The sequence below is a fragment of the Ambystoma mexicanum genome, chromosome 12, assembly GCF_040938575.1.
Source record: "Ambystoma mexicanum isolate Mex_15411 chromosome 12, UKY_AmexF1_1, whole genome shotgun sequence".
Lineage (NCBI taxonomy): Eukaryota > Metazoa > Chordata > Amphibia > Caudata > Ambystomatidae > Ambystoma > Ambystoma mexicanum.
Genome location: NC_090936.1, coordinates 927,385,830 through 927,413,086, shown reverse-complemented (window position 1 = coordinate 927,413,086; position 27,257 = coordinate 927,385,830). Strand labels below are relative to the sequence as shown.

General features: G+C 48.4%; 1 protein-coding gene across 1 annotated transcript in view; it reads right to left on the bottom strand.

Annotated features, from left to right (window-relative positions):
* Window positions 1-27,257, bottom strand: part of CFAP54 (cilia and flagella associated protein 54) — a 3,669,934-nt gene that overhangs the window by 2,740,366 nt on the left and 902,311 nt on the right. The window contains exon 13 of the mRNA XM_069629416.1: window positions 25,312-25,397. Coding sequence (XP_069485517.1) covers window positions 25,312-25,397 — 86 coding nt within the window. The remainder of the gene's footprint in view (window positions 1-25,311; window positions 25,398-27,257) is intronic.

Below are 27,257 nucleotides of genomic sequence, written 5' to 3'. Positions count from 1 at the left end.
TTTCCCAAACGCCCCTGCAGTTTCCCCTATAAAGAGATATCTCACCCGCCTCCTCTACAGGCAAATTGGTCTCCTCGTTATATAAAATAGTTTACTCACATAGAACCATCCAAGCTACTCCCTACAGGGATAAATGGGAGGACAATTTAGGGAAGACGCTGTCCGATGATCAATGGGATACAATATGCACACAAACAAAAACCATCTCCATAAACAACAGATTTCGCTTGATACAATTTAAATTTCTACACCAGATATATTACTCTCCTCAGCGCCTATGTATTACCCAGACAGGTCCCCGAATTGCAAGAGATGTGGACAATGTGCCTGCAGATTTCTACCACGTAGCATGTTCCTGCCCCTTGATACAGCCCCTTTGGAATAAAATAATAGAGGCGGTATCCAAGATGCAGGGCACTCAGAGGCTGCAATCCCCAGAAACATGGTTGTTAGCACTGGCAGAGGATGGCACCCGGTGCAAGAAATGCCTCATTGGAATGGCATCAGCGGTGGCGAGATCCCTCATAGCTAAAATATGGGGGCAAACAGGGCCCCCAACTTCCAGGAATGGCTTAACACAATGTCGAGGTGCGAGGCGAGGGAACGCAATAAAATCGGATGCTCCCACGCAATGGTAGACCTAAAGACTATTGGCCCCATTTAGTTGTTACATCTCTGAGAGGTAGGAAGCCTCCTCGGCCTCGCCCACCCCAGTAGGAATTATACAGTAATGTTTGTTTAATCTACCCATGCATACAACCCACGTAGTATAAGGCCTGCGAGACGCTCCAATTGACACTTAATGAACGCTACGTGTCCCAGCTTGATGCCCGCGTGTCACTTCGTGGCTCACACCGAGAAGAATAGTCTATGATATATTGAACCATGTAAGATGCCTAGTATGAACAGTTTTTTTGTTGTTTTCCAAATGCATAATGTCGACCTACCCTGATTGGTTTGGAAAAGAGGGCAGAGGGTGTGGCGGTATGGGTTGTAGGGCAAACTGCCCCAGTTCATGTTTATTACCTGTGTGCATTTTAAAAAATGCCAATAAAAAACTGTTAGAAAAAAGGAAGCATCTGCCCTCTCCTGACCCCTTGGGAGGACTTTAGGCAGGGTTTCAGTGGGAGATCCACAGGTATCTCCGCACTGTATAATGCTGGTCAAGCTTGGTGATCCTAATTTCAAAACTGTTCCAAACTGACCTGTCAGAAGGTGAACAGGATCTGGAAGCCTCTTAAATATCTACTGCCCAGCATGACCTAGACAATGGCAGAAATCTTTCCTCTCCAAAGCACGGATTTAAGAAAATCCTTCTTCCAGTCTTTCCACTATACTAGTGGTTCACCAGGTTGGGACAAGGACAAAGCTGGACCAGGAATATTTGCTATGGAATATTAAATGGGAGTATTCAATCTTGAAGCACAATTCCCATAGTCAATCCAATCTGTAAGCAGTAACAAGTCCCTTTTCCTAATTTGTTCCTGAAAAGACATATTGAGAAATGTTTGGTATCTAAAATAGCATATTGTCTCACATTGCTGAGAGATGCTGTCACTGGGATGAAAAATAGTACTATGAGATGCAGTGCACCATGAAACTGAGTGGAGCGCTCTAGTTCTTCGCTGTGATGAAAATGATAATTGAAGCGTGAAGGTTGCAGAATAACTGAGCACAATGCTCTAGGCATTTGATGTGTGACACGTCACACTGCAGAGCTACGTTCGCAGACACCATCCTGTTTCCACGGTGACACTTTGTGCCTTTAGCTCTGATGCAAGTTATGGTATCGACGACTCCCAAATTGCGTCATGCAACCTCCAAAGGGGACATAAATAACCTCAAATACTTGATGGGGATCCAATTTAACATGGTGCAGGGCCCTTCTCTCCAATGCAAACACAATACTCCATGGGCCGGTGTTCCGGAGCCATTGAAATCAATAATGTTGTCTTAGGCTCTGGGTGAAGGCGGCAGCAAAACTGAACAGCAGCCTCCCACTGTGACCAAGCCACACAAGAGCAATAACTCCAACAACTTTTGAAGTAGAGGTAGCAACAGGATTCAAACAGTATGTTTTGTTTTCAAAGCTAACAAATTACAGCTGCGGCTACTCCAACTTCAGCTCCTTTCAAACTGCCCTTCTCTCAGTGTTCCATTCCTGCCACTTAACCCACAATTCCAAAAGAACATTCATGAGGTTCTTACATTCAAGATGGAGCTACAAATGCTACAGCCATGGTAACCAACTATACGAAAAACAACGCACAAGATGAATATGTATTAACTTTAAAACAGAGTTCACTAAAAGAAACACTCTCATGCCATTAACAAAATCTCAAATAATTCCCAGAGAATTATATGAAATGGCATTTAGAAGTGTTTCTAGGTGCCAGAAGACAAGGGAGGACAAGACAAACAATCCTACTAGGCCTTGTATCATTCAGATCGTACAAGTGTGACAATGACAAGTGCAGGGGGAAGGAGAGGGGGAAGTGCAAGGAGTGCAAGGGGGTGGGAGGAGGGGAGTGCGATCAGAGCAGCATGTCTCTGAGCAAGTGCAGCCAGGGCAGCGCGGCTGTGGGTTAGTGCATGGGGGCTGTAGGGCTTACAGTTATAGCTCTTAAGTGTGCGGTAGGCCAGGAGGCAGAACAGAGGAAAACTGGTAGTTGATGAGCTTAGTACCCAGTAGGACTCTGAGGGAACCAAGCAATCAGTCGATGCAGCAGACAGGTAAGTTAACAAAGGAGCGAGAGAGAGAAGGCAGAGGAGAAAAGAAGGGTCTTGAGCTGTTTCCAGAACTTCAGGTGGTCCGTCTCAAGTCTGAGAGGGACAGGCGTTCCAGAGAGAGGGACCTGCAGAGAGAGGGATCTGCCCCCCACTCTCTGCCTGGAGAAACGTCTGACCCTCAAAGAGTTGGAGGTATCTGAGCGAAGGTCTCTAGTGGGAAGGTATTTCAGAAGAGAGAGTTGGATGTAGTGCAGGCCCCGGCCACAGAACACCTTGTGGACCATGCAGAGGGTCTTGAACTTGATCCTTGCAGCCACCAGGAGCCAGTGGATAGATTTTAGGGCTGGAGGGATACAGTGCCTGAGCTTCTGGCCAAAAATAAGTCTTGCGGTCCTGTTCTGGATTAGTTGGAGGAGGCGAAGTGTAGAAGTAGGCGGATTGAAAAAGAGGATATTGCAGTAGTCCAGCCTGGAGAGAAATAGGGCTCTGGAGACAGTGAGCTTCTGGAGGAAGGTGAGAAAAGGTAGAATACCTCTGAGGAGGTGCATTTGGAAGTGGGCCTTTATGGGAAGGTCCGTGATGTGAGGAGAGAAGGAGAGAGTGGAGTCGAAGATGATGCAATACAGAAATAGGGCAAATGAAACCAAACTTTCCCGGACCCCAGAACAACCGATGGAGATAGGATGGCTAACAGCAGAGTTATGGGAAAGAGGTCGAAGAAACCGAGATAGACCCGGATAGGCCCACAATATATTACCGCAGGTCCCAACCTCTTCAGACCTATGAGAAGGTACAAATAAATGGGATATGAGCAAATCCCTTCATAGATTCAGGAAGCCAACAAACTGCCATCAGAGCCAAACTCCTGTTTTTTCCGAGGACATACAATGTACTCAAGCAGTAAAAATAACCTGCGTTCATGAATATCAAGACTTATCCTAAAGTACCTCTGTCCTTAAGCATTGCGAACCAACCCACAACCATGAAAACAGGAGTAGTACCTGGTCTACCAGAAGAGGTAATCATAGGCGTGGATTTTCCAATTTAGAGAACTGTTAACACCTACTGTAGCCCAAAACACACAAAAAAAAATCGATACTCTCCTTTACAATCTTGGGAACACTCCATCAACCTCTCAGACTCTTACATATGGAACTGGCGAGAGAATGAAACTCCATTCATTGGCAACAAAGAAAACTACTTTCTAAAACGAGAAGGGGAAGCAGCGAACATAAGGGGAACGGTATGTGACGAATCAAGGGAATTCGTCCCTTCTCCCTATGGGTAGGTAGTCCCCACCCTGTGAGGTTAGGGAGGGGAGTCCGCTCTGCAATACCCTCCCTAGGGGTAAAGGCAAGTGGGACCTCATCAGGGGACTCCCCCTTAGAGGACAAGGACTCCCATTCCTGTGAGTAACACCCTAAACCATTTCACATGATGGCATACATGGGAGTATCTACTATCCAAAGTAGTGTCAAGTCCTGAGACCTGGCTGAAGAGAAAGATATTATATGTCATCACCAGGAAGAAAACGAAAATGTCTCTTTAAATAAATATTTGTAACCAACTGGGATGAGGAGGTTAATAATTTCGCATTTATATAGGTTGAAGCGAGAGTTCAGGCCGAACAAAGCCTAGAGAGAGGAACGAATATGCAGACTGAGGTGGACCCCTGGAAGTCTGAGAGCTGAAGGAGGCGGAGCTGGGGAGAGCCACGCAGCCTGCTACGTTCAGAAGTGCTCTGAACACAGAAAAAAATGATCTAAGATCAGCATGTGCAGAACAGGAGAAGCCAGGGCAAGTGGAGCCCAAAGTGCAACCGTGGCATGACCACAAGGACATCATGGTGGGCAGCCTGCCCATCTAACAATGCTGACACTGTACCAATAAGGAAATTGACAAGCGCTCCAGTTCCCCAGTCAGGAGACCGAGACGCCCACAGGGATCAAGAGAACCACAAGGAAAATACGCCGGCGGAAGAGAGCTGACAGAGAAACCGAGCGCAGGTGAAGGTCCCACACCAGTACAGGCCCTGAAAACGCTAGAGGAGGAATGCTGGCTGTGGGGTGGCCGTGGGTTTGTCCTTTCTCAGCATCGATGTCGAAGACGGCGTCGAATCGACTGACCTGTGCGTCGAAGAACCCTTCGATAACGGCGTCGAAGACGCTGATCTATGCGTCGAAGGGATTTTCGACGACGGCGTCGAAGACGCGACTTTGCCTTTACTCGAGGGTTGAATGCTTAGACCTCGAAGAGTGATGGGAACTGCTTCGAGACCTAGAACGAGAATGTCTTTTGTGATGGCGAGGAGACGAATGTCTCGACTCCGCCGAGGAAACTTTTGAAGAAGTTTTAACTACCTTACCTCTCTCGAGCTTCCCCTTACGCTCCTTCAAGGCTTTCGCCGTCATGGACATGCAGTCCTCGCACTCCGAACAATGGTGCTCGACTCCCAGGCACCACAAACTGATCCTGTTAGGATCCGTCAACGACATTTTCTTTCCACAGTCTCGACATTTTTTGAAGCCGGACCATGGAGTCGTCGGTTTTGGATGAGGAAGCCATTGAGTACGAGTCGGTATTTTCGAGGAATAATGAAGTATATTTGACAGAAGAACTGAACAACGATATTCCGAGGCCCCACGAAGCGCAGAAAAACGGAACTGAGCAACGGACGCTGCACGAGTCTATTTATACGTGTGATGACGTCGGCGCTGATATGGAGGCTGTCGAGGGACCACCCCTCTTGGTATTAGTCCTCTTCCATGTCGTCTGCAATGCCCATAAGGGCGTTGTGGTCCAGAGGAAGTTGCATGTTGGGATCTGTGATGAATCTGGAGACTTCATCCCTTCTTCCCTAGGGGGAGCTACCCCTTTTGAGGCTAGGGAGGCGAATCTGCTCCACAAAACCCTCCATATGTGTTTGGAAAAACAGGACCTCACTGGGATCAACTCCCTTTTAGGGGCACAAACTCCCATTTCCATGGAGAAACCCAACACTGAGGCAGGGTTCAGACGTGGGAACATTACCAAGGGGAGGAGCGTGAAGACCAGCGGTGCTGGCTGCAGCATGGAAGGAGGTGGATGCCAGAGTGATGAGAGAGAACAAGACAAGTCAAATGGTTACGGGGTCCCTCCTCTGGACTCTTCCGCGACCTCTGCGACTCGCTTTCTATTCTTCCCCACTGGCCCAACTCACTCTGCAGGGCACACTCTGGATGTTCTGATCTCTTCAGACCGCCCCCTCTCTATCTAACCCATGAAGCGTGTCAGATGAGGCTTTCGCCGCCATTTTCTCTCCCCCTCCTCTGGCTGACTCACATCCGGACACAGCCTTTTCCATGCTTCACTCGTCTATCTCTGATACGCTTTATGCTCTTGCCCCTGTCATGAGGATCCGCTTGAAGCCCAAAGCTAAGTGCAACTCCTGGTATAACTCTGACCTTGTCACCCTTAAATGCAAGTACAGAGTGGCTGAGAGGAAATGGCTAGCTTCTTGCGCATCCTCTCACAAACTAGCCTGCCGCCTGCTCCAACTACCGGCTCTCTGTCCGCACTAAGAAGAGAGCCCACATCCAAGCCTGCGTCTCTACGGCATCTAACAACTCAGCCGAATTCTTTAAAATCTGCAAGGAGCTGGCCAATCCTGCTGCAGCCTCTACCTCTCCTGTCCCCTCCCAGGCCCTCTGTACGACCCTGGCTTCTCATTTCATTTCTAAAAGCCAGGACATCCTGTCCACCCTCTCAGCCACTCCTCCTCCTCCCTCTACTCTCTCTTCCACCTCCAGCCCCCCTGTGGTCACCTCTCCTCCCTCTTTCTCTTCCTTTCCTCTGTTCTCCCCTGACAAGGTTTCTAGACAAGTCTGATCTTTGAAAGTCTCATCAAAACAGGTTCTTCCCGGTTCTCCCAAAACCATCAAGGACCACATTGACACCCTCGCTCCTGCCCTGGCTGACTTCTGCAACCACTCCTTCACCACTGAAGCCTTCCCTCTCCCCGGATGCACTCTCTTGTGCACCCTCTCCTCAAGAAACCCTCAGCCGAACCCTCCTGCCCGGGCTAATTATCGACCGATCTGCATCACTCCATTCCTGATCAAACTCCTGGAAAAGCTGGCCATCTCCCAGCTTAATCTTCACACTGATCTGTTGGTTGACTCCATGACCATCAGTCTGGCTTCAGAGCAGCCAGAAGCACAGAAACTGCTCTCCTGAACATCTGTGAAGACCTGCTCTCTAACCTTGGTTCTAATCTCCCCTCTGTCCTCATCTTACTCGATCTCTCTTCTGCCTTTGATACGGTCATCCATGCCATTGTGCTAAATTGTCTCTGTGATGACCTGGGTATCACTGATCAGGCCCTGGCCTGGCTGGCCTAGTTTCTCTCTGATCAACCCTCCCAGGTCCAACATGGGTCCCCCTCTATCTCACTCTACCTGTGGTGTTCCCCAGGGTTCTAACCACTCTCCCTGGCTGTTCAACCAATACCTGGCACCTCTCGCCCACCGCATTGCTGCTCCATGCTCCAACTTTCAGTGCTATACGGATGACAACTCGTTTTCAGGCTCCCCTCTGCCTCCTCTTCTCATTCTCTCATCCCTGACTGTCTGTCTGCTATCCAGGAGTGGTGTGCCGCCAACGATCTCTGCCTTAATGCCAGTAAGACGGACATTCTGCTCATTGGCACACCTGCACCCTCCTTTCCTGTCACTCTCTGGCGTGCCTCCCTTGGTCCTCTTTCTGATCCCACCTGTGAGGCGAAGAACCTTGGGGTCATATTCGACTCCACACTCTCCTTTTCTCCTCACATCTCCGACGTCTCTAAGAAGTCAAACTACCAACTGCACTTCCTCAGAGGTATTCTTCCTTTCATCTCCTTCCCCCAGAAGCTCATTCTCTGTAGACCTCTGGTTCTCTCTAGGCTGGACTACTGCAACAGCCTCTTGCTAAATCTTCCGGCTTCTACTCTCCGCCCTCTGCAACTCATCCAGAACAGGACTGCAAGACTTGTCCTTGGCCTCAAGCCCAAGAATCGTATCTCTTCACCACTGAAATCTCTGCATTGGCTCCCAGTGGCTGCAAGGATTAAGTTCAAGACCCTCTGCATTATCCACAAGGTCTTCTGGGTCCTGGGTCCTCAATACTTCCAACTCTCTCTTCATAAATACCTTCCTACTCGAGCTCTTCGCCCCTCTACCTCCCTTAGGGACAGTCGCTTCTCCAAGCAACAAGTTGATAGTAGATTTCTTTGTTCGGCTGGGGCCTCCCTCTGGAAAAGCCTCCCTGCCTCTCTGATACTCGAGGAGAACCATCTCTGGTTCCAGAAGCACCTCAAGACCTTCCTTTTCTCCTCCTCATTCGCTCTCCCCCTTCCCTGCCAGTCTCCTCCTGCCACTGCCACTGGTTGCTTGTGTTCCCTTATAAGTCTTACTGGGGTCAGGCTCTCCTTCGACCAGCCTTCCCCCACAACCATTCCCACCAGCACTTGCCCTCGTGTACCCTTCCCTGACTAGCCTTCTGAGGCCGGTCCACCCCTGTCCTTGCCCTTTGACTCCCACTCCCTTGTTTACCCCTGGCACTTGCCCTCCTGGGCACCCTTGACCACTTGTCCACTCTGGGCCCCCTCCCTCCAACACTTCTCCCTCCCCACCCTCTCCCTATCCCATGGCCCTGATCTCCCCCTGCACTTGCACGATCTGAATGTCACAAGGCCTTGTAGGACCATTCATGTTTTTCTCCTCTGCCCTCAACTCCCCTGCTCCCCCCGCTCCCCCTGCTTCCCTTTTTTGTCTTGTGGTGCCTGTAAACACCTTTTGCTGTAAAGGCACCATACAAATGTTCAATAAATAAACTGGCTTAAACCCACATTGACAAAGAAGTGGGAGAGAACCATTGTCAACATTTAGTTAATGCAGAATTGCGGAAACAGGAGTGCTGTCCTTCTGATAGAAGTATTCAGGAGGAGTGGAGCATAACCTGCATTGTGTGTGGTAATCACAAGTGTGCAACTAACAGCACAAGTGTGTTTCTTGTATTCCCAGAAGGAAGATTTAAACTGGACGTTGTGAAGCAAAAGACATTGCTAATTTGTTGGCGGATAACCTTTACCACAGAAGTACTTGTAGTTAGCAGTTTTTTCTGTCCAGGCAGCAAAGTACACCGGGCAGAAGACCATAAAGTAGTAGGCCTTGCAGGTGAGTGCACCAGGTGGAAGTCATTGAAGTAAGAATTACAGGCGGATCTCCAACACCCGATTTCTGGCAAAACTCATTGACCGCGCTGCATACTCTCCACTCAACCACTTCATATAATCGAACAACCTACTCGACCCTCCTCAATCAGGCTTCAGGCCGCTCCATGGAACAGAAACCACCCTGATCTCAATCTGTGATGATCTCAAAGTTGCGGTGGACTCAGAGGGTTATGCAGCGCTAGTTCTCCTTGATCGGTCAGCAGCCTTTGACACTGTTAACCATCCTATCCTCCTTCAGCAACTCCTCTCACTAGGAATCCGAGGCTCAGCAATCAAATGGATTGCCCCCTTCCTCAGCAACAGGAAACAAACCACTTTCATCTACCTTTTTGTCTCAACCGCTCACACCATGAACAATAGAGTAGCCCAAGGCACCTGCACCTCTGCTCTCCTTTTCAACCTCTATCTGACAACTCTACCAGGGATCATCCATGCACACAACCTCACCTGCTACAACTACGCTGATGATACCCAAATTATCCTGAGAATCCCCAAAACAAGCCCTAACCCACGCCCGACCTTGAAGCCTGTCTCAGAGATATTGATCAATGGATGACAAGAAACCACCTCTTTCTGAAGCCAAATAAAACTGAAATCATGGTGTGCGGCAACACTGCCCTTCTCCCGCAACCTCTCTCATGGCCCCCCTCCATTGGCATCCCCCCTCCTACCTCCAGAATAGTCGTACACCTTGGCTGCACTGGACTCGGGCTAAACCCTCTCCCACCAGATCAACAATGTATAAAAATCCTGACACTACCACCTCAAACTCCTGAGACGCATCTTCCCCTAGCTCACCTACCCCAACAGACTTGCTGCTATTATGTCCATTGTGATGTCGAGACTGGACTATGCCAACTCTTTATACCTGGGTGTACCGACATACCAATTTAAACTCCAAAGAGCCCAAAACATTGCCGGCAGACTCCTTCTTGCTCTGGTGCACAGGGACCACATCTCCCCTGCACTCCGCACCCTTTGCTGGCTCCCCATTGGACGAAGGGCCACTTTCAAAATCCTGTGCATTTCCCACCGAGCAGTGCATGTGAGCTGCCCAGCTTACAGAAAAGAGACGATTAAACCCTACGTCCTATCTCGCACCCTGTGGTCAAGCACTGCCCTTCTACTAGTGTTTCCAGCCTCCAATTCAACCAGGATTGGAGGGTCCGCCTTCTCAGCCTTGGCTCCGACTCTGTGGAACTCACTCCCTCTGCACATTCGACACACCCAAGACTACTCTTTCCATTAACCATGATTAGGTTCATACAGGGCCGGTTAAACCCATACACATTATGATTCATGACTTCAACAACATTACTCTGGAAAATATCTACAGCCGGCCGACTAATGTCACAGCCGACTGTCAAATGTCCTGCCTGTATATTAGCATCACTGCCTCAGTGTGACCACATTGGTGTGAGATATCTCCTGTCCTACAATCAAATATCCTCGCTAGACCGACCCTGCAACCCACCATAAACCACAACCAGAGACCTGGAAAATGGGCTCCAAAATAGTGCTGAGCCTAAGAATAATGACCCACTGATCGAGTGAAACATAATTTACCACAGTCCTACGTGTGAATCTACCTCCGAGTGACGTTACCACGAAACCAAAGGGCAACCACTGCCAGCTCGTCCAGATCCAGAATGTAATCCAGCAAACGTGGGCTCCTAAGAGGAAATCATCCACTCCAGACACTCACCTCTCCTACCGCTATGCTTACTCTCTACTTTACATCAACACACAACAGAGCGCAGCTATACCACACGATCAATTTCGGTCAAGCTGCAACATAAGAACAATACTCCATGAGCACCTCAACATCCTGCTAGAACGCAGCTATAACCCACGAAAATAAATCGGCCTTGCCGCACACAAACATCCTACACAGGGCTAATGCCGCCAGAATGCAGTCTCAGAGACCAAACACCTGACTGCGCACATTCAACTGATCTCTCACTATCACCCCACCTAATGTTAGGATGCAGCTACCATCAGGCAATCACACTTGCTGCACACATATTGAGTGCACCCAAGAACCCTATGCTACCCTACTCTCTCTGACCTGGACTGCGGTCCACAAGGGTGTTCTACACACAAGCCTCTTGAAATCATACCAATGATATATAGGGCGATATATAAATGCTCAATAACAAGTGGTGTGGTGTGGTTACATGTTTTGAAGAAGTGGTAGAACCACTAGGATGTTTTTGTGAACGGATGCACATTGTGTTGTGTGTACTGCTTCAGAATGATCTAATATCATTAAAACAAGTGTTTTGTGAACGTTTGAAGAATTATCCTGACAAAGACATTTTTGTTGATCCTAATGAACTATGGAAGCATTCTTGGTTCATGAGAAGAAGCTATTGTTATGAGCTCTTTTGTCACAAGTGGAAGGAAGAAACCCTTGTTGAACATTCTTGATCTGTTGGTTGAATTCAAGTTTGTTAGGCAGAAACCTGTGCAGTTCCTTCTGGGACCACTGCAAACGATTTAAGACTACAGGTGGTTGGCAGTAAACCCAATTGGTAGCAGTCTGTACCACCCAAATGTACCTGGTAGCTGTGGCTGAGCAGTCAGACTTCTCTCAAGAAGAGTTAGGCAGTATACAGAGTATTCACAATAGGTCAAAAGAACACAGTAGAACAAGCAAATACTGACCAGAGCTTGGTGTAAAAGAGATATAATTATTTATTTAAAAACACATCTAGTTAAACACACTGGCACTAATATCAAGCAGTTCAAAAACATGGTCACTAAAAGATATACACTCCCTTCAACGATTAGTTAGACAAGTCTTAAGTAAAGCAACACTTATTTTCAGACAGCGGTGAGCGCTTAACGAAGATGGCACTCTAATCAATCGGTTTAAAAGGGAGAGAAAGGCAGAGCAAAGATAGAAACAGATCCCAACACTTTCGGAAGAACACAGTAGGAGAAGAAGGCAGGTTAAAACCGTAAAGTCAAAGTTAACAAGGCCGGACCCACTTTAAGAGGCTCTGGTTGAAATGTGTCCAAGGTCACACGGTTCAAAGTGCCCAAAAGTCTCGAAATAAGTTCAGAAGGAGTTGGACCAAAAAGAAAGGGACCAGTTAGATGGTCAAGGCTGCCAGCCCAGTCCAGAAGGTTAAGGGATTATTGTTACCTTGTAGCAATCTTTAGAAAGGGAGGCCTGGCGGACACGGTACCTTAAAATGGTGAGAACGCTCCAGCGGGGGCAGTTGTTCCTGGCAGTGGGTGCAAGTCGGTGCTTCGTCCGGAAGAAGAGAGGATCTCGTCGGGAAGGAAAGCAGGAGTCCGTTGCACTGCCATGGAAAAAACCATCCGCAGAGTTCTCAATTAAAAGGAGTGGTCCTTTTAGTCGCGGTCCAGTGGTAAGTGGCTATCCGGTTGCCAGGGTACTTGGCACGGGCAATTCAACCACAAGACGTCCTGGGATGCGAAAAGGGAAGGTAAACTGGTTGTGCCCACCAGTCAGGGGAAGAAGACTCTCCAGTCGGGAGATCTCCTCTGTCGTTGGGAAGTGGTGAGTCGGTTCAGCAGGGCTCCACCGGTGGTGTCGTCGTAACAGGCCGGCTCAGCTTCTCCCTCGTTGGATTTTCAGGTCCTGTGGCAACTTCTCAAGTTCCAGTCCCAAAAGCCCTGCTTTTATGCAGCAAACCCCCATTCACTCAGCCTAGCTGTCAATCAAATATGCTAAGTGGTGAGCCGGCCGGCTCACCATTGGGCCAATCACACAAGACCCTATGGAGTAAAAGACCCCATAGCCCATGAAACACATTAACATTCAAAGTAACACCATAAATCATGTCCAAGAGTGGGGAAAAAAAAAGAGTCTCACTCTTGGCAGGAGAAAAAAACAAACTCCAGAAATCCAGCAAAGCTGCAGGGGGACTCACTAGGTAAGGACATTCAGCCTAAACAGAGAATTCTCCCTAACAAAGTTGAAACTTTTTGTTATCAAGTTTGAACCAAAAGAAGTGGAGTAGAACTTTGTTACAAGACAGGATTTCCTTATCCTTTTGGAACTGTTGAATAGAATCCTGCTTGAATCTGGGGAAGGGGAAATTCACCCAGATTATAAGGAGAGACTTATCAGGTTGTGAACTGTGACAAACCTAAGGGTATTCCCACTCATATTCCCCATGGGTCCTCTGCGCAGGTGGCCAGGGAAAGACCATCACTCTTGGATCCTGACCCTGGCGGTGGACAAGCGAGGGAGGATCCCCTGGGTGGAGGGTTTGTTGGGAGTGGGATGACCTTGGGGGAGACGTGGTATCCCCTTTTCCTACTAATGACCAAACTAACCCTTCCCAGTCTTCATGGGGCTTTATACACCAACTCCCCTGACTTCCTCATGTACAACTACAAAATGTACTCAGACGAGGAAGAGGCAACCAGGAGAAATGAAGACCAGTTGCTTTTACCACTCTGGTACTGGGACAAGGAAGAGGCCTGCTGAAAGCAGTAAAGGTCAGGCATGTCCCCTTAATGATGGTCAGGCAGAGTTAAATGTAAACGCACACCTGCAGCCTGTTAAGGGGTTGCAGGTGTATAAAAAGCCCCATCAAATGAGAGTGAGCGAGGAAGCAGCGACCGAGCAGTGGCAGTAAAATTTCAGCAGCAGCAGCATAGAAGACAAGAAACAGTGGGGAGCTGTCTGTGTGGAGCACACCTATGGTTCAGCGAAGAGTGGCCAGGAGCTGGGGCTCTGTGGAAATGAAGGAGCCTTGAAAGGGGAGCCGCATCGGAAGGCTGCCCCTTTTTCTATTGCTCAAAGTGCTCGTTCTCCTGTGGCCAGAAGCCGACCCAGGAGTGCTTAAGGGCCAGGAGGTGGAACCAAGAGGCAACAATCAGAAGGCTGGGAGATCTGTGCTGCAGAAATTCGCATCAAAGCAACCAGTGATTTTCTAAGCAAACAGAAAGCCGGTATGTATTTGAGTGGTTGCGTGAATAGTAGGACACAGTGTCGAAGGTCTCTGATATGAACCCTTGCAAACTAACAACTAAAAAGTTAGCCCTTGGGGAGGCCACCAGGGGGCGCAGGCAAGATGGCTGCCTGACCCGTGAGCTCCGCACCCAGCCCCCCCGGAACTTGTGGAGATGACACGGAATTAGGGCCCCATCCTGCACATGACCCCGAGACAATGTTGTCGGAACTTGTGACCCCCCCGCAGGGTCCAACCTAGGAGTTTCACCAACACTCCTGCATGGAGATACGCAGCCCGAAAGATTGTTGCGGCCCCTCCCCCACAGCTCCAAGCTACGCATCTGAGGAGCTCTGCTGAAGCCGTGGCCTGCGTGGGTAACAGCAAGCGCAATGGCATCCTGAGGCGGGAGCCCGCCCCAAGGGAGGTGGAGACCCCATCCTGGCGGCATAGAGGGACACCGGGCGCTGGCGGTGACAACGAGGCCCTGCGCTCCTGGTTCCTGGGCAAGCCCCCACCGCTTGCAGCAGTGTGGCCCCGAGACACGAGAGCCTGACGCCTCCGGCGGACGCTCAGACCCACAAGCCACACATGTGGAGGCAGCCGCAAAGGGGAACTTGCCTGGCCGCCACGACCAGGCTGAAAGAAGCAACGGGGGGCCGACATGGGAGCGTGCCCCCCCCGTTGCCGAGTGCACTGTGAGGGGCCACCTGGAGCTTCGGATCAGCGGCCGCCTTGGGAAAGCCCGAGGCGCTCCACCACACCACACGGGCGGTACTAAGCCGGGCCCTCTGCGCTGTGAAGACACTCCAGCTGAGACCCCCAAAGAAGCCTCTCCTCCTTCTCCATCGGTGTTCCCCTGGTCCGGGCCGTTGCGGGAGCGCGCCCTCGATCCTACAGACTGGGGGACAAAGGAGGCTTCAGATCACAGGTGAGGGGCCCTTTGGGCCGGGACCCCAGGGTCACCTCCTCATGAGCTAGACCCGAAGGGAGGACAGTATCCGGGCCGGCGCCCGGCCTCAGGAATACCACAAAAGACATCTTCCACGCCGGACCCACGGGCGGCCACCCAGCACTTCCCCCACACCCAGGAGGGGCCTATCTACACAGTCACTGCAACTGCAATCCCCGCACGCCCTCGCTGCGACGCCTGGGGCCTACCTCCACAGGTGCATCTATCCACCCCTAGCGGACCTGACTCTCCCTCGGAGCCAACACCTACAAACTCATCCCGGGGAGCCCCAGTACGGCCACAAGCCAGATAGGGACCATCAGGTGCACCCACCCAGAACGGTCACCCCATGAGCTGGAAAGAGGCCAATTCGTAGCCAGCGAGGGCAGCATGGCGACAGAGGGCCCCTCCGTTCCACCCCCTGACCTGGGCGCCATCCAGAACAATATCCAGATGATCCTTGAAGAGATCCGCGGAATAAGGACCGACATGGGTGCCAAACTGGCAGACCTCAGAACCAAAGTCACCACCCTCGAGGAAAGTGTGGAGGGAGTAGAAAACAACCAGCTCTCCCCGGTGCTCCTGGAGACTCAAATGGAAGCCAGATTCCAGGAGATGCAACGCCGGGAAGAGGAACTCTGGCTCAAGGTGGATGACATGGAAAACAGGGAGAGGAGAAATAACCTACGCATTTTTGGCCTAGTAGCATCTGAAGGGGAAAGCCCACAATGCCTGGAGGGCAAGGTATACAACATCATAAGGATTGTCATGGGGGCTGAGGCCGACAACGAGATCAAGTTCAACAGGGTGCATCGTGCTGGGGGAGGGGGCAGGGGCCCACCCTCGGTGCTGGCCCGCTTACACTACTATAAGGACAAAGCTAAGATCATGGAGAAAGCGAGGGAACTTGGCAATATACAATACGGAGACTCAAGTTGGCAATCTACCAAGATCTCTCAGCCCTCACCCTGCTAATGAGGAAGAAGTGTGGCAACCTTACCAAATGGCTATAGGGAAAGAGGGTCAGATACCGTTGGGTCCACCCCTTTTATCTAGCATTCGAATAGTCGGGAGAGAGACACCACCTGGTGACGGAAGAGGACATTCAACGGGTCACGGACGACTTGGTGGGTGACCGCGCTGGCTATTCTGGTGGGCAGGAAGGAGAAGCCCGGGACTCCCCCGCGGGGCCCCGACAGACTGGGAAAGCTTAGTGTAAAAGCTAAGGTAAAGGGAGCTCTCAAGTTCCAAAAAACCAGACATCCATCATCAACTTCTGAGGATCACCCAAAGTGACAACAGTACTACCTGTCCACAAGAGGATGAGAATCTCAGGTGATTAAGGTCACTAGGTGGAGACACCTGTGGAGTGGAAGGGCTGGAGCACAGGGGCATTATGGCTGCGCGCCACGTTGGTGCCAAGTTTGGCCCGCAAGGTTTCAGGGCTGGTTGTTGTTCTCTGAAATGTTAACTGATTTGTTTAGCAGATCCGCACACGAGGTCCGAGTCTGAGGACACAGGTTGAGACATGAGGTCTCGTTTGTAAGATCCCACCTCGGTCACCTTTGCCGAGGTTAATATGGGATCATCCCACACTGAAAAAAGGAAATGGGTATCCCGAACATTTGCACTACCCGAGGCTGGGGTAGAGTCCTTGGTGGTTCGTTGATCGACCCCGACGCGAATCGAGCGACGTGGACGAACGCCTTAAGTTGGGGGAGAAGGGTAGGGGGAGGTTACAGGGGGGAGGGGGGCAATGACCTATGTAATTGATAACATGGAGAAATTAAGTAGGGTCAATGGGGGAGGGGGGAACCAGCCAGATCGAACCAGAGTTACTTATTTTCCAGCAGGCCTGACACCAGCACAACACCAAGGAGCAGAAAGAGAAAGATTCCGAAGGTGACAATGGTTGAAGGTAGGATAGGCACACTAAATGTCAAGGGCCTGAACTCCCAAAACAAAAGATCACTGACTAGCAACATGTTCCGCAAACAACAACTAATGGTGCTCTTCCTTTAAGAAACCCACTATAAACAGGGCAGAGAATCACCCATCAGAGGAAAGGAAATCGGGTCCAACTTCTGGGCCTCCCATAGAAGCTCAAATAAGAAAGGGGTGGGTATCTGTTGAGTAAAAAATTCCATCTCTCAAACATTGAAACCAAGAGAGGCTTCGGGGGGAGGTTCCTGGGGATCAAGGGCACCTGCGTAGGCGAACAAATCACTCTGGCCAACCTATATGCACCCAACTCAGGCCAGATAAGGTTTCTGACCCAAATCCTGGGGGTAATGGACGAATGGGCAGAGGGAGCCATGATACTGGGTGGTGACCTCATAATGGACCCCAAACTAGATTGGTAGACGGCAAGAGAGGTTGAGCCAAAGGGGATCACCAAAGACAACTTAGCATTGCAAACCCCCCTAAAAGACCACTACTGGGAGGACATTTGGCGCGCAGCGCACCCGGGACCGGGGTGCTACACATTCTCCCCCCTCCCTGCACTATACCTACATGAGAATTGCTCTTAACCTCAAAGGAGGGAGGTGGTGTGGCTACAATCCCAAAAGTTGAAGCAATAACATGGTCCGACCACGAGCTGCTCGTGGCAGGTTGGTTACTGCCCCTATCCCCCAGATCATCCCGCTGGCGGTACAACGACACACTCCTGAGGGACCCGGTTTTTAGAGACTTCCTAAGAGGTGAAATGGTGGCATACTTTGAAACAAGCGACAACGGAGAGACAGATATGGTGACAGTGTGGGAGGCAGCAAAGGCCACCTTTCGTGGTCTTCTCATAGCCGAGGGCGCCAGGCGCAAACGTGAAAGAGGGCTCATTGAGACTAAGATACAAACAGAACTGAAGGCCCTGCGGGTTAGGGTCACCCAGGAGGGGGTAGACAGGGAGTTCATTTTGGCAGAAATGCGGGAGAAGCGACAAGCCTTACACACAGTCCTCATAGGGGAGGTGATCAAGAAACAGATACACACGGCAGAGGTACTATGAAAGGGGAGACAGGGTGGGGACACTACTGGCACGCAGAGCCAGGGGATGCAGACTGAAGAGGAGGATCGGGCCTATCAGGGAGAGGGGGGGCAACATGGGTAACAAAAAGGTAGAGAGAGTGGATTCCTTTGCAGAATTCTACAGGGATCTATATACAAAACAGGGGGCGGGGGGGAAATCGGTGGAAGACATCCGGGTATACTTGGGGGAACACCCGCTACCCCGCTTGACTGAGGCTGAACTGCAGGAACTGGAGGGAGATATAGCAGTGGAGGAGGTTGAGGCAGCCATCAAGAGACAAAGTTGGAAAGGCCCCGGGGGGAGATGAGTACATGGCTGACTTTTAAAAACAGTTCCAGCCCACGCTGATGGAACCCCTAGCCAAACTGTTCAATCAAATCCGAAACAACATCCCGCCCACGTTCCTGCAGGCCCACATCACAGCAATCCCCAGGCCGGGTAGAGATCTGACAGAGTGTGGCTCATACAGACCCATTTCCCTCCTGAATCTTGATGCCAAGATCTTTGTCAGAATCCTTGCAACCTGCCTAGAGAAATGCCTACCCCGTCTGGTCCACCCGGATCAGGCGGTCTTCATACTTAACAGGCAAGCCTCAGACAGCATGCGTAATACCCTCCATGTGCTAAACTCAAGGGTGACCCGAGACGAAGGGGCTCTACTGCTGGCCTTGGACGCAGAGAAGGCCATTGACAGGGTCAGCTGGGCATTCATGGAGGAGGTCCTATCGGCGGTGGGGATGGGCCAGAATTGGTTGGGATGGATGGCGGCACTATACTCAGCCCCCATGGCTGGGGTAGTAGCCAATGGGATGGAATCGAAGGCCTTCCCCCTAGGGAGAGGAACAAGACAGGGTTGCCCACTATCTCCCCTGATATACGCCCTGGTCATGGAACCCTGGGAGATTTCTGTGTGCAACAATGAGGCTATCAGTGGAGTTTGGATCGGTGACTCCCACTGCAAGATTAGTTTATTCGCCGATGACGCTCTCCTTTACGTCACCAAACCGTCACAAATGATCCCCAACGTGTTACGGGCCTTGCCGCGCTACGGGGATCTCTCAGGGTACAAGGTTAAGCTCAGCAAATTGGTGGCTTTTATAGGGGGTCACCTATCGGAAACCGAGACAAAATATGAGGAGGATCTCCCCTTCCAGTTGCAGAGAGACGGGTTCCGACACCTGGGAGTCCAGATCACAGCCAACTCGACTGACCTCTTCTTTGGTAACTTTACCCCACTATAGACAGATGTTAAAAGAGACAGAGAGGTGGGGGAACTCGAGGTTTTCTTGGATGGCCCGACTCAATCTGATCAAAATGGTAGTACTCCCCAAGTTCCTGTTTCTCTTCCAGATGCTCCCCACCCAGGTGCCCAAGACCTTTTTAAATTCAATAAAGCGCACCTTGCTCAGGCTTCTCTGGCCGGGAAAGAAACACAGGATCTCCTATGATGTATTAACGAGACCCAAGGAAGATGGAGGGGTGGTGTTTCCAGACCTCGACACATACTACAGGGCAGCCCAGTTGAGGATCCTTGTTGAACAATTTAACCCTGGGACAGAAAAGCAGTGGGTGGCCCTGGACAATAAGTTGCTCGCTCCGGTCACGCTAGACGAATGGCTCTGGGTTCCAAGGGCACGGGTCCCCCGACGGGTCCTGGACCACCCGGTTCTGGAAGTCCTGTGGTCAGTCTGGAAGGAAGTAAGTTACTATAGATGGCTCACAACCTGGCCATCCCCGTTGAGTTGTATTTGGGCCCCGCCGTTTATAGACAAAGTGGCGGACCCAGCCGCCTACCAGCGGTGGTACGAGGCGGGCCTCATCAGGGCGTGCCACCTGTGGGTGGGGGGGTCCTTCATGCCCCTTCTAGACCTTGAGGAGGCCCTGGGGTTGGGCAAACTGTCACCATTCCGTTCCCTCCAACTCAAGGGAGTTCTCTCTTAGCCCTCATGGGGCCACTCCCTCAGGAGGGACCTAACGGACTTCGATAAAATGATCATCTCTACCCGAGGTTCCAAGGGGGTTATATCCTGTTTATACGGACTCCTCTTGTTCTCGATCCTGAGGGACTCCCCACCAGCACGGACACAATGGAAGAAAGATCTGGTCAGAGGTGATAGACGACAAAAGGTGGAGGAAGATGTGCATCCGAGCCCACCGTTCAACGACCTCACCTCAGTATAGACATCAAGCATTAAAGGTTCTACACAGGTGGCATTACCCTCGACAGAGGATAGCCAGAATGAGCCTGGTGTACGACGCTCACTGCTGGAAATGCCGCAAAACAAAAGGCGACTACATACACATGTGATGGACATGTCCTAGGGTGCAGTCATATTGGGGGAAGGTCCTATCCTGGATCAAGGGGGTGGACGGAATTTGTACACCCCTGTGCCCCTGGTTGCTCCTCTTTGGGATTGAGGTTGGAGATGATCATGAGGACACCCAAGGTCACATGCTGCAGGTCATGCTGGTGGCGGCCAGGTGCTGCTTGACCCAAAAATGGAAGAACCCACACGTGCCCGAAGAGAAGGAATGGGTCACCAAGGTTCAGGCGATATATGACATGGAGTTTCTAACACGCGTCCTTGACGAATCTAGATCCAATATTGAGGAACTCTGGCTCCCCTTTTTTGAAGAAAAAGTATGAGCACCCGACCTGAAGGGAGAAACCTAAGCCCATGGACCTGCCCAAGCATCAGGGCATGATGAGCATGGAACAACACAGACACTAACCAAATAACACATGATCTCCCTAATGGGGCACCATCAAATGGAGCCCAAGACAATGTGTGCACAAGACCACTCGACAGTCTGTGGTTGAAAACGTTCTTTGTGGGCCTGCAAGACGAATCTGAAATCAATGTTCGATCATCGGCGGAGGGGTGGGTGACTTAGGGGGGGGGGAAGGGTTATTGTTAAAATGTTCTTTTAGGCAATGCACATGGTTGAAGTGACATGTTTGATGTAATAACCTAAAAATTATAATAAAACTATATTTAAAAAAAAAAAAGTTAGTCCTTGAACGAGAGGATACTTTCTTATGGAGTGGTCGCTACAAAGGCATGTTACAATGAAGTGAATTGAAAATAACCAAGTGATTTACAAAAACACTTTTAATTTACTATTTAAATAAATACACTGACTGTCAATGCAAAAGTGAATGAAACTTAAATTGCAATCAATTGTGTGTTAAATCAAAGAAACCAATGCTTATTGAACTCTGGGATGAATAGAACTTTAACAAAGCAAGCAAACCTAATATGTATTGTAATTCAAAGTGAATGGAACTTTGGAGGTGAACTTTAAAAAGTGAATTAAAACAAACTGCCATTTTCAACCAAGACAATTATTTTGTGCAAAGATCAGCCATATGCAGAGCGTGCAAGTGTGGTGCTTCCTCCAGTCAATAGATATTTCAAAACCTCAGGATTCCCTTCCCCAAGATGTACTTTCAATGATGTATTGATTTTATGATGTTTCCAAATGTTCTAAGGAGCCTCAGGATATGTGTTTTTGAAATGTGTTTTGGAACTTGGGGAAGGAAACCCACAGTCCTGGATGCTCCTATATTATTTTGGAACTAAAGGCAATCTTGATACTTTTGGTTAGAACTGCTTTATACTTGGGGAAGGGAGCTTAAAGAAAGCTGCAAGCTGGACAAAGCTCTAAACTTTATGTTAAACACTATTTTTATTGATTGGTGACATCCCTACATGTAGTACGAGATTAGTTGTGAGGGCAAGTATAGGTTTTGGACACAGACTGATTCCTAAGTTGAACTTTCAGACTTTCCTTAGTTTTGGTTTGGTAAGGAAAATCCCACCATAGCATAGGGCAAGCTCGGTGTTTAAGTTAATAAAAGCGCATATTTTGAACTTTGAATCTGTTGTCTGTGTCTTACTACAAGATGCCTTCACATAACCTAACTGATACATTTGTTTTATTTGAACTGCCACATTACCTTGTTCAGTTTCTGTATATACAAGCGTGAGGGACTAACCTTTTGTTAGTGTGTTTCCTTTAGTTTATTTTAGGCAGGGAAATCCTCATCAGGGTAGGGATAGTGAGGCGTTTATCCAACAATTAGAGTTAATAAAATGGCATCTTTTGAAGTAAGTTGTCCCCCTCACATTTCATTTCTGACCCCTCACAGATACCTCATTTCTGTTTGTGGGGCACAAACCCTGCTTTCCAAGCCCCCACTAACGTCTAGCCCTTTACCTTTGCAGGCCTCTGGATGCTCTGCAGATCCTGCTTAGGTGCTTGTGATCATTTACCAGGCTAAATGGGTGTTACACAGCCCGCCAGCTCTGGTACCATGCTTTGCGACCTCTGTACCTGCTTCCCGCTACCAGTGCTGCTCCAGGTTCGTTCCACGCCACCGGGTTCTTCGTTCCTTTGAGATAGGAGGTATTTCTTCATCTCTGCGTCTCGTTTGGGTCTCTCGTGCTGGGCGGTCCTTTTGCTTCAACTGCAGTATCTCCAGTTTCTTCAACAGTACTGTAAGTCCTTTGTCAATCTTAACCTCCCAGTCCTTCCTCTGCGGGATGCTAGAATAGTGATTACCATTTCACCAGGTATTCTTCATGGTTCTGCACCTCTTCTTCGTCTCAGTTGGAGTCCCATAGGTTTTACTTGGGTCATCTGTTCTCTTCTTTGTCTCAGTAGAGGTCAGCCCTATGGCCTTGCATACATACATGGGGTGGTTAGGTAGCCTGAGAAGTGTAAAATGTGATTTCTCCTACTCTCCCTGTCGCTTGCCTATCGGCCTGGAGATGTCCGTTGTCGAGTCCTTGTTCCAAATCTCTATTTCGATGTTGTCAAGACGTCGTGTTCAGTGTTGAAGTTGAATGAACGCTGTCTTTGTCTTGGAACTCGAGCGTACTGCAGTAACTAATATCACTTGCTTCTCTCTCCCAGGTTCAAACTTCCTGGGCTTCACCTGCTCAGTGAACAAGACTCCCCAATGCAAGTCCTTTCCTTTTCATGCCTCTGAGCTCGGTCCTCCCCAGTGGAGGATCCTTCTCTTTCCCCGAAGTATTCTTTATAACTCTGTGATTCCCACTTTTCACAGTGTTCTCTTGCCATGGAGGAGTGGTCAGCATAACTCTCCACTCTTCTTCTCAGTGGATTTGTGTTGTATTTGAATACTAGAAGTTGTATTGTAATAGCAAACAGTGGTTTGTTCAGGTTGTGTCTTCTGAGGCAGTGATTGTCTGAGGGGTTCATAGGAAAGTGGGGCAGGAAATTCCTTCATGGAACGGGAGTCCTTGTCCCCAAGAGAGGAGACTCTACCTGTGAGGTCCCGCTTATCATTGAGGTAGTCCAAACCAAAATAAGTCTGTCCTCTGTCCAAAAACTACCCCATGCTGACCTTACAAATAAGGATTGCTTCAACCAACAAAACAAAAGGGGTTCCAGGAGAATGACTCCCTTCTCCTGAACAGGCCTTCTTAGCCTTAATAGTCTTCTTTGAGATAGTTCCTTGTGACGTAGGTAATCAGTTCCTTTAATTCCTGAAGGGGACTCTTTCTCATTCTCTCAGGTATCCCCTGCCTTAACTTATTTGCAGTTCCTTGTTTCTCCACTTGAGGGTCTTGGCCTCTACTCGTCTGGATTTCTTTTGCATCAATATCTGTCACGTGTACTTGTTTCACAGTCTCTCATTTCACGGAGACCAGTCTCCCCAGCCCTTTTTACAACTTTGTTGTTTACTGAGCACTTCCATTTATGGGAACCAACATTTAGGTACTTCTGATCCTCTTTGCTTATGTCTTGGTCTTCCCAACCACTGAGACAGGCATTACCAGTCTTTTGACTTTCTTCACCACTATCTGTAATGCTTTTGTAATCACTGGGACGAGTATGAGGAGTCCATCACTATTCGTTATACACTCTGCTGCTTTCACAGTTATTGGAAGAAATATGATGAGTCCCTTGATATTCGTTATGCTCTTTGCTACAGTCACAATTATTGGGACGAGTATGATGAATCCCTCTGTAGTCGTGATACTCTCTGCTATTTAGCACCAGCCCGTAGCCTCTCCTGGGTCTCTTGCCATTCCGTTTACCTCTAGTTTGTCGGGTTGGCATCAGTGGTTCTTGTGGGGTCGGGATCACACCATGCCGATAAACGCTTTCAGCATCTTCCTTTCCTTGTTTGCTTCACAATCAGCGGCTCTGCTGAGTATTTTGCTGGATGGTCTTGGTATCATTGGACTGTGCGGTCCACCTCTTCGAGGTCACACCACCACCACCTGGCAATGCTTGCCACACACACAAGTTGGTTCCCTGCCAGCTCCTGGATCACTTTCCTCCTTCGTTCTGCACCTCCTCTCGACCGAGGACCTCCAGAATGCACTGGCTTCTCTCTCCCAGGGTCAAACATCCTGGGCTTCACCTGCCCAGTGAACAAGACTCCCCAATCCAAGTCCTCCTTTGTTTTTCATGCCTCTGAACTGGGTCCTCCCCAGTGGAGGAACCTTGTCCTCCTTCTCCTTCCCCAAAGTAATCTTTATAACTCTGTGATTCCAAATGTTCACATCATTCTCTTGCCATGAACGAGTGATCAGCATAATGCTCCACACTTCTTCTCAGAGGATTTGTGTTGGGTTGGAATACAAGAAGTTGTATCATAATAGCAAACCGTGGTTTGTTCAGGTTATTTCTTCTGAGGCAGGGATTGTCTGAGGGGTTCATAGGAAAGTGTGGCAGTAAATTCTTTCATGGAATGGGATTCCTTGTCCCCAAGAGAGGAGTCTCTCTCAGTGAGGTCTGGCTTACCACCACCCCCTAGGGGTAATGCTGAGTAGCGGGCTCACCTCCCTAGCTTCACAGGGGAGGGACTCCCCTATGGGGAGAATTGACGACATATCGTGAATCATCACAATATACATTTTTAAATTGCAGGCAGCTATTCTCCCACATGGTTGTCAAAATAACATTGAGGACCAGTTTTCAAGGGGATTCATAATTTTGTAAACCATATTTTCTTCTTATAGCCCGTGCAATTTACTAAAAAAAGGTATGAAGATGCCTATGGTAGTTTTGTGAAGAACTACCAAGCACTCCGAAGTTGCTAAGTGAGAAATGCTTAATGAAAAGAAAGAAAAAATATGACGGCCTTCATTAAAACGGTATTCCTAACATCTCCAATTACCTTAAAACAAATATACAACATTTGCTTATCATTATAAATGTGCAAATCTGTTCCCAGGTTTTTGAGAAATAAAAAAAAAAGCAATTTACCAAACAAACTTCAAGCTAACTTAACCATGCAGTTGCTAATGAACAAATTCATACATTGTTTAATAAAGGTCAGACAGGGTTCAGTTACATTTCTAATGTCTTTCTCACAATGCATGTCTTTCTAACTAGTTAGATTAGTATTTTAGGAAATGACAAGGCAACATACCCGTGAAGGATCACACACACATAGAAACAGGGTTTCTGCCAATATTACAAGCTCATCTGAGGAGACTCCAGTCTTTATTGATTCACCTAAATTGAAGAACGAGAATAGCAATAAAGATACAATAATACACAATCACAGAATACATCCAAAACAGAATACATGGTAAAACTATACTTTTGAATGCTCAAGGGAAGGAAACAAAATTAAAAGGACAAGACATACACGGAGCAAAAATAATTTAGGATACATTTTATTAAAGTATAGAAACATTGATTTATTGGGGACAAATAACTAGACCATTACTTAATGACCCTACCAGTGTTATGCAAAGTAAATGGCTTAAGACATTACATTCTGAAAAAGATTGATTACCCATGTATAAAGTAAGATGATATTAATTAGAACAACCACAAGGAGTGCATAGAAAATGTGGTAATCGAGCACAAGTTTATGTATAATTTATACATACAGAAATGGATCAAAAACGGACAGAAATCTAGCATAGTACAGTGTAAATTGGCCAGACTGAGGAGACACTATCCAAAAAGTATACATTGCTCATACAGACTGCACCTACAGAGCATACCTGCCCTTGCTCAATGGAACTACGAGGCATAACATAAGCAGTGTTGCATAGCAATTTTCTATGCAATTCTGTAGGTTTGCTAATCAAATTGACACTTGTGTAGCAAAGCTAGCTATTTAAGTTAGCCTGTCCAGTGACGGCACAGCTTACCCTGCAATACTCTCTTGCCCTCGAGGCTCTCTTCGCCTCTTTTCTATGTTCACTGCAAGTTCAAGGGGGATAATGGAGAGAGAGTGCAGCAGTAATTATCTCTTCCACTCTTAAGTGCCGAGGGCCTGTGTGGAGTGCTAGGCAAGAATGTCTTTTTCAAATAATTACACACCAGAAATAATCGTGGTGATAACTTTATTAAGCCAACTATATCCTGTCTTGCAAAGACCAGTATGTGTTAACTAAACAGTCATGCAATATCATTCCGGAAAGTTTAAGTTGTTACATAATGCATAATTACAGTATTGATACCGTAAAACACTGCATCATCTCCATGCTCTATAGTAAAGTGTATGTTAGTATATCCAAATCTCACTGTGCCAACTAGATTTCATTTTGTTGCGGAAGATGGATCATATTGACGAGTGAACACTTTTGAAAATATACATGATCACACGGCCAAATGCTTTTGATGGCAAACCTAGTACTGTAACTTGCTGTTTGCATACATCTGTGCAACTGGTGCTCAACTCATGAGCTAATCCCATACTCCTTGACGTTCTATCTGATCACCCTGTTGGTTTATACCAGCTACCCTGAAAGTGAGATGACCAGCAAACTACAATATTCCCCCTAGTTTACCCAGTACTCTGCCTGCTAGGCCAGCCACTCTGCTTAGTCTTTGACTTTCTTTCCTCTTACATCATTAATACACAAATGTTACAGATTTGTATTCAAAGAAGTGATCAATAGTTCCAATCAGTCTGTATATACACTGAACTACTGCACTACCATACAGTGTAGTTACCCTCCAGAGCTCACTTTGCTCTATGATTGCATTACAGATTAGCACCTGCAGGAGAGAGCTGTCAAAAAATGTTTACAGAGCCTTTGTATCACATCTCTGTGTCCATTCATTCAGCTAACCATTTACACGGCTTGCAAAGTCTTACTGCCCACCCGCATAGACGAGTAGATTTTATGAAGGGTGAGTCCCGTTTGCAAGGGATGTTTGCAACTTTTTAATTAACATTTGCTTTGTTTCAAGCAAATATCAAATAAAAGTTTCACTGTGCATGGCTGGTCTATGCAAGGCTGGCCTCTGGTTGGTAGCAGTGTAGCAAAAGTGGGTTTGTGGTGACATGCACCGTTTTATAGAAAGTGCATTTAAATTTGTAATCTGTTGCCATGGGTTGATTGCATTTCTCTT